The 22,811-nt window shown below is 37.7% G+C and overlaps 1 protein-coding gene across 1 annotated transcript in view; it reads left to right on the plus strand.

The window, feature by feature from the left end:
* The window catches only part of WDR36 (WD repeat domain 36), a 42,572-nt gene extending 40,069 nt beyond the window's left edge, over nucleotides 1-2,503 (plus strand). The window contains exon 23 of the mRNA XM_030326225.1: nucleotides 797-2,503. Coding sequence (XP_030182085.1) covers nucleotides 797-946 — 150 coding nt within the window. The 3' untranslated portion in view covers nucleotides 947-2,503. The remainder of the gene's footprint in view (nucleotides 1-796) is intronic.
* Nucleotides 2,504-22,811: the final 20,308 nt, after the last annotated feature.

Genomic DNA, 22,811 nt, shown 5'->3' on the forward strand with positions numbered 1-22,811 from the left:
GTCATCACATTTTGGCAGTTTTTCTATGATCATAAAGAGAAAGTTAGGTTTTGTGTTGATTTTTTGTTTGTTTGCTTTTGTTTTTTCTGCTGCTGAAATCAAAATACGTCTATCCTGGTTGAAGGAGTTTCAAGTAATTTGGCAAGAACAGTTGTTTTTATGACTAACATAATGGAAAATTCCTGTTTATTGCAGTAGCATGTTTGTATTGAAGGAAGTAGATGATACTGACTTGTGTTAACAGATAATGATACTTCATCTTTCCTATTTGTATCTAAAATGAGTTTACACTTGATCTAATTATGTGCAACTTAAAGTAGACATTTAGATGGTAGAATATAGGATGAAAAAAATAGAATGCCACAAGTTTTTTCTCTATCTTTTTCCAAAATTATCAAGTATAGTTTCTGAATATAAATGTACATAAATCTTTAGAAGATAAAGCAAAGGGCCCTCAATCATTCATTACCAGTAGGTTCCAATGAAAAGAGAAACCTTAAAGAAGCACAGAAATACAGAGTTAGTGTTAGAACTAGGACCTTGTTTCTGCATCCATATTAGGACTTTCCTTAGGTAGAGGAGAGTGATGACAGCTTCAGTTCTACTAAGGGAGAGACAATACCATAAAGGAACTCATAATAAAAGTTCGATAGAAGAGAGGGAAATGGAAATTGGTAATAAACCAGCATCTAAGGAAAAAATAGAATAGTATCTTCTGCTGTTCCTTGGTAAGAAGGTTAAATCTAGAATAAACAAAATTTTAATTTTCTTAAATGTTACAATATTTTTCTTTCAGTTACATCTTAAATTGCTTCCTTCAGAACCAGTACTTCTAGAAGAATTGACAAAGTTGTCATCACAAGTGGAAGAAAACTGGATCCATTTACAGTCACTCTTCAATCAAAGCATGTGTATTTTAAATTACATAAAAAGTGCTTTGTTATAAAAACAAATTTAAATTAACAAATAAATCAAAGACTTTTGTATTAAATGGGTTCCGTTTAAGTCATACCTTATTTTCCAAGTTTCATATGAAAAGAAATGCCAGTGCTACTAACTAGTCAGTCATTCTTCACTTTAAATGCTAAATATTATCTTGAAATAAAATTTTACCTGTCATTTGTTTTAAAGACTTATAGAATCTACTCAATGACTTATTTTCCAAGTCTCTTCACATCAGTTACCTTGTATATGACTTTTTTCAATTGTCATCATCAGCTCCTATTTTTTAAATATCTATAATGTAAGAGATGCTAGTTATTTCATGTAAAAAAAGTGCTGAATTGAAAATAAACTGATATATAATATAGTATAAAAGTGCCTTTATGATTTGAAGGAAAAAGGCATGTTTCCTTCCTTGGTGGCCTTTGATGAAAACATGACTCTTAGAGCTTAGTTAGATCATTGACTCAGACATGAGTGCAGCCCACCTGTAATGCAGAAAAAGAAGCTGCTAAGGTCATCTTGGGATCTCCGTGACAGATCCAGATTTTCTAACGCTGCCCAGTGCCCTCTCCGTTAGAGCCTTTCTAAAGGAACTTGTTCTTTTATAAGTAAGGTGAGAGGCACTTTCACAAGGCAAATTGCTATAGGAGACAGTTGAATTAGATACCTAAGATAGGGGAGGGAAATTCTGGGCTCCATTGAAGATACCCTTCAAAAATGTTTTTTCCTTAAAGATGACCTTTTTATTTGGGAAGACACTACTGACTATGTACTTTTCTCCCCTAACCATTTCAAAACCAGATAGCTCTGGAAGTTTCTCTCATCATTGTTTTCTTTTCATGATTTAAGACTTGAGCGAAACGTGAATTAAAAAGAAGCAGTTCCTCCTCCTTGAAAAGTGCTGGAGGTCATCATGAAAGCTGCTTTGCCTCCTATTTGTGTCTGCTTTCCCTACTACCAAAAAAAGTCTTTTAGGATGGAGCGAAGGTCACAAATGAGTGAATGAACTTTTCAGTCTTCGTATCTGTTAACTGAAGCCCATCAGTATGAGAAGTTGATAGAGGACTTAATAGTGGGATTATGCTATCACAAATGCAAATACTTTCCCAAATAGCAGAAAAAAGCAGAGGACAGTTGCCACTTACATGGTAGATCTTCGAGATACAATGTGATATGACTGCTTTGGTGTTCTTTTTGTCCTTGTAGAGGTGTGAAAAACTATATTACTACAGGCAATTTGTTTAAGACTTGGAAGCCATATTGATAATGTAATATTTGTAAAGTTTAATCTACTTAAAAAAAGATAAAGCAATTCCTAAAAGCACAGTCCTCTGAAAACAATTTTTAGTCTATACATTCAAAAGTAGTAGTATTCATAAAATGCAGCTGGTTGTATTTGAATACCAATATTCTCATTAGAAAAAGTTTTACAGAATGATCTCTAGAAAGAATAGTCCTCACAAGATGATCAGTGATAACTTTAAATATCAAAGCATTTTTGTTTATAAGCTTAATAAAACTAGTGACTGAAATGTTAATAATGACTTAAGTCTAAAAACTATTTCCCTCTGCCCCAAATACTATATTCTAAAGATATGGCAAAATGTCAATATATAACCATGTACCATGTGAATTTTATAAGTAACTAAAAAACAAAATAATAAGAGCTTAAGTTGATACTGTATTGCTTTTATAAATCTTGAACTGAACTTTTTTCTTTCAAATGAGAATATAGGAGTTGAGTGTATCATTTCTATCAGAGGTATCTTTAGATAGTATTAACATCATTTTGGCAGGTAATCTTCCAGAATCTTTCCTGTATGTTCATATCAAGTAGGAAGGGAGAAAGAAATACAGAGAATAATTTTGAGTGTATATTTTTTCTTAAAATGTATTGGTTTGTGCATACTGCTTTTCTTTACATTTCATATTACAAATGTGGCATATGACTGCATTTTACTTGTAAAATACATCAGAGAAAAGTCTGTTTTTTGACAATCACCTTCAATCCCAATACCCACCCTGTTAAGCACCGATTGTTAACTTTCTACCTAGACCTTTTTCCATGAATGTATATACATGCTATATATAAGCACAGGAAATGAAGTGTATAGTTTCAATTTTTACCTAAATATATGCATATCATTCTACAACTTTTCTACTTGGCTTATTTCAGTATAATCACACCTAATTTCTTTACTTTTGTTTAAAAAAAAAGAAAGATTGTTCCACAATTATTTAGTCTAAAATGGACACTTAAGGGAGTTTTGTTTTGTTTTGTTTTTTTCCTGATTACAAAACAATGCTAAAGGAACATCATCCTGTATTACACTGTGCATAAAAGGATTTCTCTGTAGTATATGCTTAGGCTTTGAATTGTTGGACCCAAGTCAGGCAGTTTTAAAGGGATATTTCAAGAGATACTTCAGTTGGCTTCCAAAATGGCTGTTATCAATTTGCAGTTTCTTCGCAGCAATGGAGGAGTATCCATTTCCTAGGACACTTGATATTAGATTTTTTAATTTTTTATTTAATGAGTAAAAACTTTTTTTTTTATTGTTTTAATTCAAAACTCTGACGGTAGTAAGGATGGGCATCTTTTCATGTTTATTTTAGATATTTTTATATATCTTATGTGACTTGCCTTTTGGCAACATGGCTCATTTTTTTGTTGAATGATTTGTCTTTATCTCATGGTTTTTTTTTGTTGTTTTTCATATGGTGTAGATATTAGTCTTTTATGTCTGTTACCAATGTTTACTCATTGATCACTTGTGTTTAAGTTTACTTATGGTGTCTTTTTTAATAGATGTTTTATATTTATATATACAAGTTGATAATTTTTATTACTTATTTCAAAATATAAAACATATTCTGTATTCTAAGACATTTATCATGTGTGCATCCCATCAGTTCTTCATTGAGACTTGATTTTTGGAAGAGTAAGATATAGAGCTACTTTTATTCAAAAATTCAAAATCCATTAATGAATTCCACTCTTTTCTCACTGATTGGAAATGCTGTTTTATTATGTGCTAAATTCTTTGAGATATTTGATATCCCAAATAAATAATAAATTGCTTCTAGTAACAATAAATAATAAATTGTTTCTAGTTTGCTGATGTATTTTCAGTTTTGTTGGGGTTAACATCTTCCTAATGTTTTTCCCAAAAATGTCTTGACTGTTTGTGAGCATATCTTGAAGTTATGTTTTTGTGCTAGATTAATAGGATTTGGAGAGATTTACAATAGTATTTCTCTTCAAGAACAGTATGAATTCATTAAACTAGATCTTTTGTGGACTTGGTTTAATAAGACTTCTTTACATGCATTTTTGACAGATTTATTTCTGGGTGTTTAATTTTTGTTGCTATAGTGAAATAGACCTTTTTTTCTAATATATTTTATAATTGCTCATTGCTGTCATGGCAAAAGCAATTTTGTTTTTATATACTAATTTATTATGATGCTGCAGAACTCCTTTAAAAGTTTGTCAACATTCTTACTTAAAAAATCCACAAGAATCCCATCTTTTCCAATTGATGAGATTATTTCCTATACAATATTTGTATTTTATTTAATTGTTCTTAAGATTGCTTTAGCTAGTATCTAGCACAGAATGTTGGATACTGGAAGTGTCTAGAAAATAATAGTCTTGCTACTGACTTCAGTGAAAAAACTTTTAATGTGTCACCATTAAGGATAATATATGCTATGAATTTCTAGTAGATATCCTTTGTTCAGTTCTATTTTATGATTTTCTACTTAAAATTTAAACTAGTAGGTATAAAATTTTATTAAGTGATTATTCTGCATATATTGGAGGATCAGTATCTTTAGTGTCATTTAGTGAATTTTATTCAAAGATTTCTAATAAGTTATTTTTCATTCTTAGGATAATAGAACTGTTTCCAAGTAAGATGAAACTGGTGTATTTTTCTGTTTCAAAGAGTTATCCTTGATTTTTTTTTTTTTTTTAAGTAACCTCTACACCCATGGTGGGACTTGAACTCATGACCTCGAGATCAAGAGTTGCATGCTGTACTGAGTCAGCCAGGTGCCCCTATCCTTGGTATTTTTTTAAAACTTGCTTAGTCAAAGGGGAAAAGTCTTGCACAAAGTCTTTTTTTTTTTTTTTTTTTTTTTTTTTTAATGTTTGTGTTTGAGAGACAGAGCATGAGCAGGGCAGGGGCAGAGAAAGATGGAGAATCCAAAGCAGGCTCTAGGTTCTGAGCTGTCAGCACAGAGCCTGCTGCGGGGCTCGAACTCAGGAACTGTGAGATCATGACTTGAGCCAAAGTGGGATGCTTAACCGACTGAGCCACCTAGATGCCCCTTGCACAAAGTCTTGAGATTTTTGCCCATTCAATTTTTTCTATGGTTACTGAACTAATTCGTTTTTATATCTCTTCACAAACCAGTATTGGTAAATTACATTTTCCTTACAAATCATGACTTTAATCTAGATTTTGAAATTTATTAATGTAAGTTATATTAGGGTTATGCCTTTTGTATTAATTGCTTGGTTCCAAGTGACAGAAACCCAACTCAAATACATGAGTGTCAAATACAAAGTCCAGGGATAATGTTGGCTTTACCTACTGCTATATCCACAGATTTCTCAAGAATCAGTCAGGTTCTCTAGATCTCCTTTTCACTGCCATTATTGGCTAATTGTATAGTCATGATCTCTTCATCCTCTGACTCATCAGATACTTATTGAGGACCTACTATATACTAGAACTTTTGTGTGTGCTAGAAATATACATGATCAAAACTTAAGGTAATATGCTCTGAATTGGCATGTTTTCCCCATAAACTAATTAGAGATTATCTTTAAACAAATCCTGAAATACAAGTCTACTTAAACTTTGAACCGTAGTTGAGGGGTGGGCCGTATAATGACATACTTAAGCAGAGGGAGAGGCCAGTGAAAGTTTACACACACATTTCCATATGGGTGACATTTGGAGAACTCTGGAAGTTTCCACCTGCTTCTTGAGGGGAAATGAGGCACAGAGTTGAGAGTATAGTGCCAACAGGCTGTCTCTAGAGCCACTGGCAGAGTGATCTGTAACCCTATAGGAGGGTGTAGCGGTACCATCCTACTTCAGGGACCAGTTGGAAGGTCGGCTGAGATTCAGGGCACAGGCTAAGTAGGATGAAGATGGTGGGTGGAGGGAAGAGGCGGGGAGGATCTGGCAACACAGATGGCTTTCCGTCTACCCACATGCCACCTTGGAAAGGAGACGGGAGTGGACTGGTGTTTGTGAGCACTGAAGAAAAAGTTCTCAGACACTTTGAGCTGATGTTCAGGGCTGCTTCGGCCAGCGAAAACAGCAGCAGCAGCAAACTGCACATAGCTTTTATTTTTTTAATCAGATATCAGTATTAAAGAATATCAAGGTATAGAACGAGAAAACAAAGGATCTTCTGGTGGTTATGTGAAAACATGCAGAAAATACATGCAGCTCCAAGAAGTGCCAGAAAGTTACAAAGGATTTTGTATCTAACCGTCATCTGGGGAGATCATGGGGCTCTGTTCTCATAATGCTATCATGTGTGGCAGCCGTGAGACCAGAACATTGCTGACAACACAGCAATTACCCCATTCACCCTTCAGGACTTAACAATACATTTTCTAGAAGTAACTCCACATCTCCCCCGTTTTGTTTTTTATTAGCAGGACCAAGAGTTGTCATAGAAGTGAGCAACTGGGTATTGCTAAAGAACATCTTGGGTGACTTGTTAGGGGAGCAAAGAGACCTCATCGTTTTGATAACTTCAACAAAAAACAAGATCATTAGCAGTATTATAATAGTGTTAAACCAGGAGTATAGATTAAACCCAGAGAACCAATTTTTTGGATTGATTCAGTTAGAAATATGAATTAGAGTGTCAAATGTGGCCTGTTGGCTTTCTTGTTGAAGCTCTCGTAATTGTGCAATCTGATTTCCAAGTTGTTAATGGAGACGTTTAGGGGCGAGTCAAATGCCTGATTAAGATGTCTATGCATCTGATTCCAGGACTCATTGTATTAAATGGGAATGATACAGTAGATCGTGAAACTTGAGCCACATACAAGTTGTGATCAGGTCCATAATGCTTGTTGATGTTCTAGCCAGACAATAGCAGTTTCTGATGGCTGAAGTTGGGCAAGGATTTGTTGAATAATTCTCATTTGTTCTTCCATATCTAATATAGTATTATGCATATATTGATTTATTTGGTGTGCAGTTTTTAAGGAAATAGCTAAAGAGGTGGCTGCTGTATTTGCTGTTACTGCAAGTGCTGTATCAATGTTTAGAACAATTGTACTGGACCCTTCTAAGTTGGTCCTTTATTCTGTACCATACTTTGGGTTTTGGGAGTTCTTTTGTCATTTGAAAATAACCTGAGCATAGCAGAAGGAAAATTTCTAGTTGTAAATAATTTAATGTAAATAGGGCTCTCATTAATCTGGCTGTAGGGGTGACCTTTCCCCTTTTTTTCTTTTAGTAATAATAGCCATCAATAATAGGCCCAGAAACTTCTTGGTTCTTTTTCTTTCTTCTAATGCAGAGATAAGCTGTTGCAACGGGAACCCCCTTTGCCAAGGTCTATTTAATTGGACCAGCAACCAGAGTTGTGCTTTTTGTTTGGCGATGTAAACAAAGGTTACATGTAAATGTGATATGTTTGTAGTAGAGAAACGGGGTCACCCATGTTTTGTTTCCTATGAAAATAGTATGTATCTTATTAAAATCTGGAGTTGCAGATGTAAGTAAGAAAGTATATGATCTTGTAGTACACATAATAATGCTGTTAATTTTGGGGCGCCTGGGTGGCGCAGTCGGTTAAGCGTCCGACTTCAGCCAGGTCACGATCTCGCGGTCCGGGAGTTCGAGCCCCGCGTCAGGCTCTGGGCTGATGGCTCAGAGCCTGGAGCCTGTTTCCGATTCTGTGTCTCCCTCTCTCTCTGCCCCTCCCCCGTTCATGCTCTGTCTCTCTCTGTCCCAAAAATAAATAAAAATGTTGGAAAAAAAATTAAAAAAAAATAATGCTGTTAATTTCATTGGTATAGGACCAGTTAAATTTGCCATGCATACATAAATGTAGCAGGACCATGTCTAAATTTTTTTTGAACAAATGGTAGGCCAGTCCTCCAACAGGAAGTTTTAATAGAGGAATAGGCACTAGTGGAATATTTACATCGAAGTATCAGACCCACAAATCCGGGATTCCATCTGGGGTTAGAAGCATCATAATGGAAAGGAAGTGACCATTTCCAGGTATGTCCTTCCCAAGTTCTATTACTTTTTATCACCGTCAGTCCTTAGGGTCCCCAATTTGTAAGAATTGTATTGTTAAATAGGGATATTTGGGTAAAATTATGAGAATGGCAAAGGTTCCATGAAAAGCCATCATAGGACTCCATCTTTAGCCAGGGTCTGGTGCGTATTGGCACTGGAGGTTTTGGTATTCATTTTCCCTTAGTCATGTTTCCTCCTATTATTATTGTGAGAAAAAAAATGTTGATATTTGATAATACTTAGCCAAGATTCATCTTTTGGTGTTTTAAGTATGCTATTCATATACCACCCCTTGTCAAGAGGGATACAGAGGCTTTTGTTAATATTGCTAGTGTTAGGATTATAACAGAAACACAGAGGGATGCCCAAGTGAGGAAAAGACCAATTTATTGAGAGTCTGTGTGATGGATAGTTAGATGAATCATCAGCATTAATGGGAATCCAATGTCTTCCAGTAATAGAGGAGTCATTAGACAAGAAAGGAGTTTGGGGATCTTCCCAAGATACTAGATCAAACACAGGAAGACTAAGAAGATAAGCTCCGTAGGTAAAAGTAGAATGTGAGTGAGCAAAATCAACAGGTAAAGAATGCAGACATATTAGCAGGAATATTACCTTTACTGAGTTGGCAGGAAGGCAAGAGATGATAGGGTCATCTCTTTTCAGGGGTCACGGGCATGGCCGTGTTGATTAGAAACTCTTCACCCTGTGAGGTTAGTTTTTTAACATTGGCCTCCATCTCCAGGAGATGCCTCCATTGGCTAAGTGATCAGTCTTCTATGGATTTGATCCCGCTGGGAGGGGTCATTGTCATCATTATAACCTTGTGGGTTATAAGGAATTCCAGTGGAGTGTTACGTTCCAGGTAACATTCCAAATAAAAAGGCCCAACTGGTCAAAAGATTTCATTTATAATTTAAATCTTGGGAAGTTTGTTGAAACCTTAGAAAGTTATAAAGCACATCCTAAATAGGATTACAATAGATCATTATAAGTCTTAATTATTTATTTAACCAAGGTGGCAATAAGTGATTTTTTCAATACAAATATGTAGGGTTATATAGTTGTTTGCAAAATTTAGTTCTATTAACATTGAGAAGTTTTAACTAAGTAATCAAAGACCTGGTAAAGACAAAACATAAAGCTTTGGTTTTTTTGGCAGACAAAAGAGAAAAGACCTTTTTTACTTTTTTTTTTTTTTCTCAAGAGCAAATCAACAATCCAAGAAAATCTTGTCTTTTCACACAGACAAATGGAATAGGATAGAGAACCCAGAATTGGACCCACAAATGTATGGCCAACTAATCTTTGACAAAGCAGGAAAGAGCATCCAATGGAAAAAAGTCTCTTCAGCAAATGGTGCTTGGAGAACTGGACAGCAACATGCAGAAGAATGAAACTAGACCACTTTCTTATACCATACACAAAAATCAACTCAAAATGGATGAAAGGCCTAAATGTGAGACAGGAAACCATCAAAACCCTAGAGGAGAAAGCAGGCAACAACCTCTTTGACCTCAGCCACAACAATACCTTAATAGACACATCACCAAAGGCAAGGGAATTAAAAGCAAATATGAACTATTGTGACCTCATCAAGATAAAAACCTTCTGCACTGCAAAGGAAACAATCAACAAAACTAAAAGGCAACCAATGGAATGGGAAAAGATATTTGCAAATGACATATCGGATAAAGGGCTAGTATCCAAAATCTATAAAGAATTTACCAAACTCCACACCCAGAAAACAAATAATCCAGTGAAGAAATGGGAAGAAGACATGAATAGACACTTTTCCAAAGAAGACAACCAGATGGCCAACAGACACGTGAAAAGATGTCACTCAGCATCAGGGAAATACAAATAAAAGCCACACTGAGATACCATGTCACACTGGTCAGAGTGGCTAAAATGAACAAATCGGGAAACTACAGATGCTAGCAAGGATGTGAAGAAACAGGAACCCTGTTGCACTGTTCGTGGGAGTGCAAACTGGTGCAACCTCTCTGGAAAACAGTGTGGACGTCCCTCAAAAAATTAAAAATAGAGCTTCCCTATGACCTAGCAATAGCACTACTAGGAACTTACCCAAGAGATACAGGAGTGCTGATGCATAGGGGCACATGTACCCCAATGTTTATAGCAGCGCTTTCAACAATAGCCAAATTATGGAAAGAGCCTGAATGTCCACCAACTGATGAATGGATAAGAAGATGTGGTTTATATATTCAATGGAATACTGCTTGGCAATGAGATAGAATGAAATCATTCCATTTGCAGCAATGTGGATGGAACTGGAAGGTATTATGCTGGGTGAAATAAGTCAGAGAAGGACAGATATCATATGTTTTCACTCATATGTGGATCTTGAGAAACTGAACAGATGACCATGGAGGAAGGGTAGAGGGAAAAATAGTTACAAACAGAGAGGGAGGGAGGCAAACCATAGAAGACTCTTAAATATATAGAGAACAAACTAAGGGTGGATGGGGTGGGGCGTAAGGGAGAGGGAAAATAGGGAGAGGAAGGCACTCATTGGGATGAGCACTGGGTGTTTAAGCCAATTTAACAATAAATTATGTTCCTAAAAAAAGAACCTAGAAAAAAAAAAAAACCTTCTCTTTTGAACAGAGAAAAAAGCAGAATTTCAATCTTGTATTGGTGTATTTTAAAAATCCATTCATTTTAACCTTAGTCTTGACCGTACATAAAATTCCTTTTCAGACTTCCCTTCACGAACCTCCTGTAACTTGCCTTTGCATGTAGATTTTGTCCTAAGCCATTTCTCTTCAAGCCACCAGTCTTATGTAGGACAAAATTATTTTCTTTTACCTTCATCAAAAATATATTTCCTTTTCTTATACCTTTTTTGACATATCTCCTACTTTTCTACATACAGAGTTGCTTTATTTTCATCAGCCTTAATTACATTTAGCAGAATTTTAACTCTTAGAAACCTTAGTTTCCAGTGAAAACTGGAAGTAGTACTACTGAAGTAGTAACCAGTTGTGAACTGTTACATTCTTTAAATGTAATGTTAGAATTCTTTAAATGGCAAATTTACGAATCATTTAAGCATAAAGCATTAAGCTTTTGGGCAGGCCCAAATATCCTTAGTTTTCCAGTAATAAGTCAAAAATATAAACCTACATTTAATAGTTAATGCTTCAGCATTCCATCCGATTTGGAAAGGCTTAAATGTCCAATTAATTTAATTTTAATTTATTATCCAAGCAAACCTTTAAAGTTTTAGGTTATCAAAGACCCTGAGAGCTATCTTAACAATTATTCATGAAAATCTTTGAGATAGAATTAGCCATCATTTTAAGTCGTCTTTTTGTTAACAAATTGCAACAGAGATAACATGAGCTTATTTGACCTTCAGTAAACATAGGTAGAAAAAGTTTTATATTTAATGTTGATAATTCTAAAGACAGGTGTATTTTAATGGAAACAATAAATTTAAATCACTTTACCAAATATGTTCAATTTGGGTCCACTTGAAAATAAGCAATTTGTTTACCATTGTCAGTTTTATCTGGGACATTGGGGGGGAGACTGGAAATGGGTAGAGTAAGTCTAAGGGGATGCTCTTTGCTCCTTGACAGCAAAGGGAGGAGGTGTCGATGGTTCCAGAGGCATGGAAGATGTAGGCTGCACCCAAGGTGGTGCAGAAACCGGAGGAGGGTGAAGGGAAGGCAGAAGAGGTGAGGTGCCTCCAGGAAGGCTGGAGGTGGATAAAAGTCCAGTGGACAGAGAAAGAGGTTCTCCAGTCCTAATGCCCGTCAGCTAGGACAGATGAGCAGATGCAGGGTTTTTTTTTTGTTTGTGTGGAAATGGGAAGTTTTCCGAAACAAAAGGAGTTTCAGAAGCTTAGGAATATTCCTTAAAACCTCCTTCCTGAGGTAGACTAACCAGAGACAATTGGCTCCAATTCTCATAGTCTAATTAACTCAGGTAATGAATGAGGGAGAGGCCCCCACATACAGTTAGAGTAACCTGAGTCTATTAGGAAGGATGTACAGTGAGAGCAAAAGAAACAAGAAGACAAGGGATTGTGCATGCCTGATTGGAACAGAAAAGATTAAGGATATTTTTCTCATCTTATTATCAGCATTGAGTGCCCTAGTTCCTACCTGGATGAGCGGATGGCCTTTCCCCGTTTTTGGGCCTGAGAGATGAGATGCGCAGCTACAGCCTGGAGGCAGTCAATTCTGCTGGTCCCTTTTGGGCGCCACTTGTTGCCTCGCACCGAAGAAAAAGTTCTGACACTTAGACTGAGCTGACATGCAGGGCTGCTTCGGCCAGCAAAAACAGCAGCAGCAGCAAACTGCACGCAGCTTTTATTTTATTTTTTTTAATCAGATATCAGTATTCAAGAATATCAAGGCATAGAACAAGAAAACAAAGGATCTTCTGGTGGTTATGTGAAAACATGCAGAAAGTACATGCAGCTCCAAGGACTGCCAGGAAGTTACAAGGAATTTTGTATCTAACCGTCATTTGGGGGGATCATGGGGCTCTGTTCTCATAATGCTATCACGTATGGCAGCCTTGAGACCAGAACATTGCTGACGATTCAGCAATTACCCCCATCCACCCTTCAGGACTTACAATACACTTTCTAGAAATAACTCCACAGATTAGAGCACTGAAAATTTAGACTTAGTAGAAACTTTGAACACTAAATTTCACTATTCAAAAAAGCCTAGGCTAATGTGAAAGAGATAGCATACTTTTTATTTGGTAATTTTGTACCCCCACCCCCTACTCCAACTCCAGTTGTATAAGGGCTTATGGATGATATTTTATCAGTTATAAAACGAATTTTATGGGGAATTTTTTCAGTGTCTGTTCTATATGTTGAATTTCCCAGTTCCAGTTATCCAGCTGAATTCTACTAAATACCTGTAAAGAGGTATATACAACAGTTTTCATCTCCATTTTTAAAAAGTGATTTATTTGGGCCACAAAATATGTAGATACAATGACTTAATGTTCACTGAAAAGAAATAAGTGGTATAAATACTAGGCAAATGATTTTTAGTAATATCATTTATTTGCTGTTATGTCCAGCAATGAGTATTCCCAATCAGAGTTTTGGTTGGTTGGTTGGGGTTTTTTTGCTACCATTTAAATATTTTCCACTATCTATGACTCAGTTCCAGTCTTTACAACTTATTTATTTTGGCTCTTTTGCGTCATCTGAACTTTCCAAGTCTGGCATCTTGTCCTACAATTCTGGCCCATGTTTCCTCACTCCTAGTCACACCCTGCTCTTTAGCATAAATATTATGCAAGCCCAGTGGGCAAATGAGTGGCAGGTGACTGGGTTGCTGGGCCTGGATTCACCCTAAGAAGCATATACCAAAGGTGACAGCCTTCCCATACAGCAAGGTGTTGCACTCCTTTCTTCCTTAATTTATTCCTTCTGTCTCATCACATACTTAGCACCTTCTCTGTCTCAGATGCTGTTTTATGCTCTTGAAATGCTTAAGAAAACAAAACATATAAGGACTCTTGTCCTTAATTTTAGCTCATTTGTTTATATTATTTTGCTTGCCCTTTTGCCTTTGCTCTCTTTTAGAGCAAAGATGAAAAACAAATTGTTTCTGGGCCGTTACTCTGCCAAACACGGGTTGCCAGGAGTTGGTTTCAAAGTGCGGAAAACGCGTGCATGAGCGGAGGTGCGCGTGTGCGCGTGTGCGCGTGCGTGTGGCGCGTAGGGGCCGTCTCACGTAGCTTCTGAACGTACTTGCATACTTGCCTGGTGGCGCGGGCGGAGTGCAGTATGACAAAACCCCTGCTTGCTTTTTGCTGCCATTCTCGTTCTAACAAAGGATTTGATTGTAACTTTGAAAGGCAGTGCATACGAAGAGATAAAATAATTAGGGAGAAACAAAACAAAACAAAACAAAACACCACACTACCTCCTTTTGGAAGACATCACCTCTCCGTTGTCTGGAGGAAACTGGTTGGTATCAGATGGCCAGATTCAGGGAAACGAAGATAAGGAACAGGCCTTGCCCTACTTGTTAGACCCGGACTATGGATCCCAGGGTAACTGCCCAAGGGACGGTGAGGTATGGTGAAGGGCACTGCACAAGCCGGGCCTATAAGGGGTGAGAAAATAGGTGTATGTTGGAATTGTGTGTTTATCTCTCACAAACTGTCACATTCCTTTTCCTCAGTGGTTCATCCAGTAATTCTGTGTGGAATTCAACAAGATGTTGGAGATACGAATGCAAATGAGACAAGTTTCCTGACCCCCAACTCCAGGAGATAAACCATGCGGGAGGGGAGGCTGCACAGCACCTGCCCCTCTGGAGCCGGGGAAGGTTACGTGGAGAAGAGGACAACTTCCACGGATCTTGAAAGAAAGGTGAGTGTCAGGCGGGTGGTGGTGTAGAGACAAAATTCAGAGACCGAAGGGAAATGAAAAGGTCAGTGGAAAATCAGGAGTGACTAAATGCTTGCTAGTTATTACCTTTGGGATATATGGAAACCAGTGACCTTTGAACTCAGTACAAAGAAAGCTAACTTTTCTGTATTCTGTCGTATGTTTTATTTAAAATTAAACAAAACAGGTTGATTAACAACTGTCGATTCTGGGCTTTGTTACATATACATTTCAATACTCGTTTTTTTTACTTACTCCATTTTATTTTACTCTTCATTTAGTTTTTCAAATAAAATTTACGTATATCTTACCATCCATACATGCATGTATAGACACTATTATGTACAGATACCCTGTGTGGTTGGCCAGAATTTCATTTCCTTCTGGAAAGTGACCCCTGGAATCTACAACTGTGTTTGCTGCCTGAACAGGTTTGACGTTCCCACAAACCTCCAGGTACCACTTGACCTGATGATGCTTGGGTGTGAGCCTCTGATACTGGCTTTTCGAGGGGGGCAGATGGTCTCCAGGTTCTGTCTTCTTCTCTCCTCATTTGGCTGACATGAGCTGGAGTTAGGAAACCCATGGACGTGGCACTGACTCACCTAGTGCTTGGCTGAGCCTGGAGCTCCTCCAGGAGGTGGTGGGAAGGGCAGCTGTTGGCAGAAGAGATCCTCACCTAAATGGCACGGGGTTTCCCAGAAAGCCTGAGGAATATCGGGGTGGAGAGTTTCACTTTCCTTTAGCAATAAACAAATAATCCACTTGATTCCAGATGAACTAAATGTCAAAGAGTGACATTTTCTCACGTTAGCTTATCTCTTTACCCTTTACCAGAGCTCAAAGAAGGAAATTACTATTCCCCTCCTGCCTGGAAATGACAATCACTCAACAGATATACCACACCTTGTATCACTTGAAACCAATTTTATCTATCATCTATCTATCTATCTATCTATTTATTTAGAGAAAGAGAGAGAAAAAGAGAGACAGCAGAGGAGGGGCAGAGAGAGAGAGAGAGAGAGAAAGAGAATCTTAAGCAGGGTCTTTTCAGTGGGAAGCCTGATTTGGGCTCCATTTCACAACCCAGAGATCATGACCTGAGGAGAAATCAAGAGTTAGACACTTAAGTGCCTGAGCCACCCAGGCGCCCTGAACTAATTTTATCTTTAAAAACAAATACTAATCCATATATATATATATATATATATATATATATGTGTGTGTGTGTGTGTATGTATGTATGTATATTTATTTGCTATTTGATATAAATAGCAAATACATATATACATGTATGTATACATATATACATACATACGTACATATATACATATATATGTATGTATATACACATATATGTATATATATGTATGTATATATATATATTTTAAACAAAGGTCCTTTTTTCTTATAGTTCTTATGTAGTTATATACATATAACTATATATATATATATATATATATATATATATATAGAACTATATATAGTTCTTGGGTAAATAGCACTGCCTAGTGGCACTTAGGGTAAAATTTAGGTCATACAGAGAAGTATCTCTCACTACTTTTCCTCATCTTCAGTGTGCTCAGCCCTGGTTGGTTTCCTCCTCTTCTGCCAATATGGCAGTCATATTCTCATGGTTCTGCCTTTGCTTGTGCCCTCGAATGAACTTCCAGATTTGTTACAGAATCCATTTCAATGTTGGGCAAACAATAAGTGTTCAATAAATACCTAATTCCATGGTTTTCATTGAGTGCATCAGTGTTCCCTAGGGATTCCTGAAATCCTTTTAGAGGTTCAGCAATGTATTATGAAAAACCATTTCATAATAAGACAAAGAAGTTAGTTGACTTTTTTTTTTTTAACTTTTTGATCTCAGTATTTCAAATACGGGGAATATCAGTGGATATAATCTATATAATCAAAGCTTGGTGGAGTTCTTAGTGGTTTTTAAGAGTGAATGGGTCCTAATTACACTAAGTCCTGGAGTAATTAAGAATTACTGCCCTAATTGATTGGCATATATACTAGCACCAAGAGGTGCTAGTATATATAATATATAGTATATATTAAATATTATGCAACACTCAATTCTTCTCTCTGAGAATGTTTTAAAACCTGATGTTGCAAGATTTGGAATATGAATCAGTATTACTCTTAGATCCTCTAAGAGGATGAGCGGGGCCAGGATGGCTCTCAGGTTGTGAGATCCTGATATTCAGCTGCAGATTAGTTGGGATCAGTGGTCTGTTGAGTTCAGTTAGTACTAGATAGATGATTGGCTTTGGACTAAAACAATGAAAGGATAAATCAAGAATGTTTAAATTGTTAATGAAATGTATCAGTCTGAGTGTTTAGAATCAGTTTTAGCTATTTTCAGCAGAAGATGAATTTATTAAAGAGCATTAGGAATCTTTCCAAATTTTTGTGGCCTTTATGGCTGCAAACAGTGTCCAGATCATCCCAACACATTTATATGGCCAGTACTGGCCCTAGATGCTGGGTGTCCCTGGTGCCTCTGAAAGCTGGGGGGTATTGGCCATCACCCTAACTGGAACAGATTACACGTAGCACCTCCTCCATAGCAATGACTTAAAATTCATATTGTCATAAGAGTACATCCAGTTGGGAACAGTCCAGTCACACCTGTACCCAAGTCACAAAGGAAGCCAAGAGAGTGAGATTCTGTGTTCTATTTTGGAGATGCAGGGACTTCAAGTGTGAAATTCTCCAAACAGAAAGAGTGTGCACAAGGTATTTGGTGTCAAAAAGTAGGTCTTCCCATAGTCTTCTGTTTGGCTGTCCAACACATACACTTATTCCATACTTTAAATTCCTAGCAACAGTAATACAACACTAACCTTCAAACAAATAAAAGCTCACTTACCCTCTCCCCTAAAAAGAGAAACAATTCTCTATCAGTTAAAAATGATTTTAGGGGCTCCTGGGTGGCTTAGTCAGTTATATGTCTGATTCTTGATTTTGAATCAGGTCATGATCTCACAGCTTGTGAGTATGAGCCCCAAGTTGAGCTCTGTGCTGACAATGAGGAACTTGTTTGGAATTCTTTCTCTCCCTCTCTCTCTGCCCCTCCCCTGCTCACTCTGCCTCTCTCAAAATAAATAAATAAGTCATAAGATGGCTACCAACAGCTGTAGACATCAGATTTCATCAACCCTTCCCGAGCAGGAAAAAAATGGAAACAGGCAAAATTACTTCTCCATCTGAGGTTTTGTTCTTTTAACTGGGGGTTGGGGGGTGGGGAAACCCAACTACCAGCCAAATATTACTGGGCAGACCTGACTCACATTGCTATCATTTGGCTAGTCACTGATAAAGAGGAATGATTAACTTAAGACCAAACATGGTTTATCACTTAGGGCTGCGGAAAGAGCAATGGTCACCATCTAAACATGAAACTGGAATGCTGTTAGAAGGAAAGAAATGGCAGACATTAGTGTTACATTGGCAATGGATACTGTCTTCTGATTCATAATACCAAAAAAACCGCTTATACCATTCATTGTTTGCTAGAGATTGTTTTTATTGAGTTATGGGTTAAACATGTTTTAAGCAAAATAAATTTGTTTTTGTGTATAATTTAACAATAGCCAACTATTTTAGTATGAAAGGAAAGTGCGTGGATGTTAAAGAGTTAAAATGGTCCAAATAGTCCAACTTTTCCTGTCTTGTGAACCTGGCTCACCGTCTCTGAGTAGCTATAAGTGATGAATACAACACTTCTTGAATTGGTAGCAGCATGGCTCTTAGAGAAGAATCTAGAAGGTAAGATTTAAAGCCATAGGTGATATTTGTGACAAAGGCTCCTGTATAAATGTAACCCTGCTCTCCAATATAAATTTGCTTTAAAAAAAATTTTTTTTTAATATTAGAAAGAGAGAGTGCAGGGGGGAGAGGGGTAGAGGGAGAGAGAAAGAATCCCAAGCAGGCTCCATGTTCAGTGCCGAGCCTAGTGCCGGGCATGACCCCACTACCCTGGGATCATGACCTGAGCTGAAATCAAGCTCAACCGACTGAGCCACCCAGGTGCCCCAAATTTGCTTTTAATAGCCTCCAAAATTGCAGGCTTTCTCCAACTTAAGGTATGGTGCCGCATGGTCTCATTGCTCTCACCTGACCTCTCCTCAGGTCCTCACTCAACTGATTAAGTCAACATGAGCATAGTAGCTTCTTGGATAATTGGGGTTTTTAAAAAGCTTTATAGAGGTATAATTGCACACATGTAGTATATATATCTAGATGAGTTTGGACATATGCCATGATACCCATGATAGCATCACCACAATCACGGCTGGGTCACAGTGCCCTCTGCTGATTCCTGGAGTCCCATGCTCATTCAGCACAAGGAAGGAAAATCACTCAGATCTAGTACAGGATGTGTGGGCAAAATGCTGATGGAGTTCCTGTTTTCAGCACCTCATTGGTCAGTATCAACATCTTGTGAAAGTTAAGGATCCAAAGGGCATTTCAGTCAAGTGATGGCAAAAAGAGCTAGTTTCATCTCTTTTTCTCACTTAAAAATGTTAAGTGACCTAGTATTTTTTTATATGAAATTTATTGTCAAAGTGGTTTCCATACAACACCCAGTGCTCATCCCAACAGGTGCCCTCCTCAATGCTCATCACCCACTTTCCCCTCCCCCCCCCACGCCCCATCAATCCTCAGTTTATTCTCAGTTTTTAAGAGTCTCTTATGGTTGGCTCCCTCCCTCTCTAACCTTTTTTTTTTTCTTCCCTTCCCCTCCCCCATGGTCTTCTGTTAAGTTTCTCAGGATCCACATAAGAGTGAAAACATATGGTATCTTTCTCTGTATGACTTATTTCACTTAGCATAACACTCCCCAGTTCCATCCACGTTGCTACAAAAGGCCATATGTCATCCTTTCTCATTGCCAACTAGTATTCCATTGTGTATATAAACCACAACTTCTTTATCCATTCATCAGTTGATGGACATTTAGGCTCTTTCTATAATTTGGCTATTGTTGAAAGTGCTGCTATAAGCATTGGGGTACAAGTGCATTCCTAATATTAGAAAGAAGATGTTAGCAGGGCACCTGGGTAGCTCAGTCAGTTGAGCGTCCGACTTCAGCTCGGGTCATGATCTCGCAGTCTGTGAGTTCGAGCCCCGCGTCGGGCTCTGTACTGACAGCTCAGAGCCCGGAGCCTGTTTCAGATTCTGTGTCTCCCTCTCTCTCTGACCCTCCCCCGTTCATGCTCTGTCTCTCTCTGTCTCAAAAATAAATAAACGTTAAAAAAATTAAAAAAAAAAAAAGAAAGAAGATGTTAGGGAAGGTTTAGAATATTTTCAGGGGGGTTATATTGAACTAAAACTATCTCAAGATATCATCTACATGAAAATATACTACATTTGGAAGAAAGAATGTTTACTTATTTTAAAGTTTATTTATTTTGAGAAAGGGAGGGACAGCGTGAGCAGGGAAGGGGCAGAGAGAGAGAGAGAATCTCAAGCAGGCTCTGCACTGTCAGCACAGAACCTGTTGAAGGGCTCAAATCCACAAACCGTGAGATCATGACCTGAACCTAAATCAAGAGTCAGACGCTTAACCAACTGAACCACCCAGGTGCCCCAAAAATGTTTGCTTTTAAAAATAAAATGAACAAATCAGCAGACTATAGATGCTGGAGAGGATGTGGACAAACGGGAACCCTGTTGCACTGTTGGTGGGAATGCAAACTGGTGCAGCCACTCTGGAAAACAGTGTGGAGGTTCCTCAGAAAATTAAAAATAAATCTACCCTATGACCCAGCAATAGCACTGCTAGGAATTTACCCAAGGGATACAGGAGTGCTGATGCATAGGGGCACTTGTACCCCAATGCTTATAGCAGCACTTTCAACAATAGCCAAATTATGGAAAGAGCCTAAATGTCCATTAACTGATGAATGGATAAAGAAGTTGTGATTTATATACACAATGGAATACTAGTTGGCAATGAGAAAGGATGACATATGGCCTTTTGTAGCAACGTGGATGGAACTGGGGAGTGTTATGCTAAGTGAAATAAGTCATACAGAGAAAGACAGATACCATATGTGTTCACTCTTCTGTGGATCCTGAGAAACTTAACAGAAGACCATGGGGAAGGGGAAGGGAAGAAAAAAAAAAAAAGGTTAGAGAGGGAGGGAGCCAACCATAAGAGACTCTTAAAAACTGAGAATAAACTGAGGGGTGATGGGGGTGGGGGGGAGGGGAAAGTGGGTGATGAGCATTGAGGAGGGCACCTGTTGGGATGAGCACTGGGTGTTGTATGGAAACCAATTTGACAATAAATTTCATATTAAAAAAAAAGAATAAAACAATTAAAAAAAATGAAATACTCAGCTGTAGCCCTTGCCTACCATTCTCCGTATCATTTAATAAGAGAATACAAGCTTCAGATATTAACAAACCTGGATTTGAAACCCAGGTCTCCTATACAATGAGTACCTGACTTTGGAAAAATGTAGCATGGAAGACCTGCAGCTGCAAATATCAAAAATGGAACTTGAGAAACTCAACAGAAGACCATGGGGGAAGGGAAGGGGAAAAAATAGATACAGACAGAGAGGGAGGAAGGCAAACCATAAAAGACTCACATACAGAGAACAAACTGAGGGTTGATGGAGGGGGTGAGAGGGGAAAATTGGTGATGGGCATTGAGGAGAACACTTGTTGGGATGAGCACTGGGTGTTGTATGTAAGCGATGAATCATAGGAATCTACCCCAAAACCAAGAGCACACTGTACACACTTGTATGTTAGCCAATTTGACAATAAATTATATTTTTTAAAATGCAAAAAAAAGTAAAAGACGTCTATAAATTTTATTTTTCATTAAAAAAGTGGCAGAAAGAGAAATGACATTTTAAGTAGAGAAAACATGTCACATCACTTTCCAGGAACAATTAATGCTACATTTTTAAATGAATCCTGAAGAAATAAAATGTAAATAACATAGAATATAAGAGCGCTTCATGTTTTTTCTCTTTAAATTTATTACAGCAACTTAAAAATATATCTCTCTCCTTCAAAAACAATAACCAGCAAACTGCCTTCTTAAAAACCCATATCATTTGGCACTTTTTTTGTGACTAGAAAGTGTTGGCTGTGGAAAACTAAATTGCCAGTTACAGTTAGTGTCCTGTAAAAAGTTTGTGCTCCAGACTTTTCCCAAGTTTAAGGCTTTAACTGCTCCCAAGCCAAGGGCTTGCCCTATACAGGAATGAGTAATGGTGGCTTTAAATCATTTCATACCTAACTTTCTTAACTATAACCTCTTTGACCATTTATTTTATGAGCTGTGTCTAAAGTGATGAAGTGAAGGGATATCAGGAAAGCAGGAGGAAGAGACTGTGGAGAAAAGACAGCATGTTGAGAGGTATTGCTCCTCACCACTTGGGACTGAGTATATCTGTAATTTCTGGCTTCACCCAGTCCACATTGCAGTCTCTGGTTTGCCAGTGGATGGAGTACTGCCTCGTTCTGCCATGCAAGCCCAGAATACAACACAGTACTGGGCCTGTTTCTTTGCATTCCACAATCCAACCGTACTCAACCTCTTCTTTTCCTGAACACGTGCTAATCTTTAGGCGCTTATACTGCTTACTTGAAATTTTCCAATATGTCCATAGCTTTCCATTCCCATGCTTTTGCATAATGTTCTTGATGCCCTCTCTGCCAATCTCCAAGGATGAAAGGAGAAAGCATTGCTTCTGGAATAAACCTCACTTGCTGGCAGGCCTGATGGAAGCTTCGTAGTCTTTTCAGCTTTGAAATGAGGGTTTAATAAATTCACTGCTAAAAAAAAAAAAATGCACTGCTCACTAGGGCTCTTGGAAAATGCCACATCCACAACAAAGCCTGTTTTCATCATCCAGGTAGGATTGCATGTCTCTTGGGCACCTCCCTGTGCTATATGTCTGAGGGGGTTGACTCCCATTCTTACATATGGTGTTTTGTTTAAGTACCCTCATGGTTGAAAATAAATCTGTGTCCTGGAGATCATAGGTCTGAAATAATCTGGCCTACCTTTTTGGAAATGACATTTTTCACACTTCATAATATATGTGTTTGTTTTCATGTAAAATAATGCATAGCTTTTCAGTTGGTGTGTACCAGAACACATTGGTGATTTAGCAAATGGTCTCCAGGTA

The sequence above is a fragment of the Lynx canadensis genome, chromosome A1, assembly GCF_007474595.2.
Source record: "Lynx canadensis isolate LIC74 chromosome A1, mLynCan4.pri.v2, whole genome shotgun sequence".
In the NCBI taxonomy this organism is placed as follows: domain Eukaryota; kingdom Metazoa; phylum Chordata; class Mammalia; order Carnivora; family Felidae; genus Lynx; species Lynx canadensis.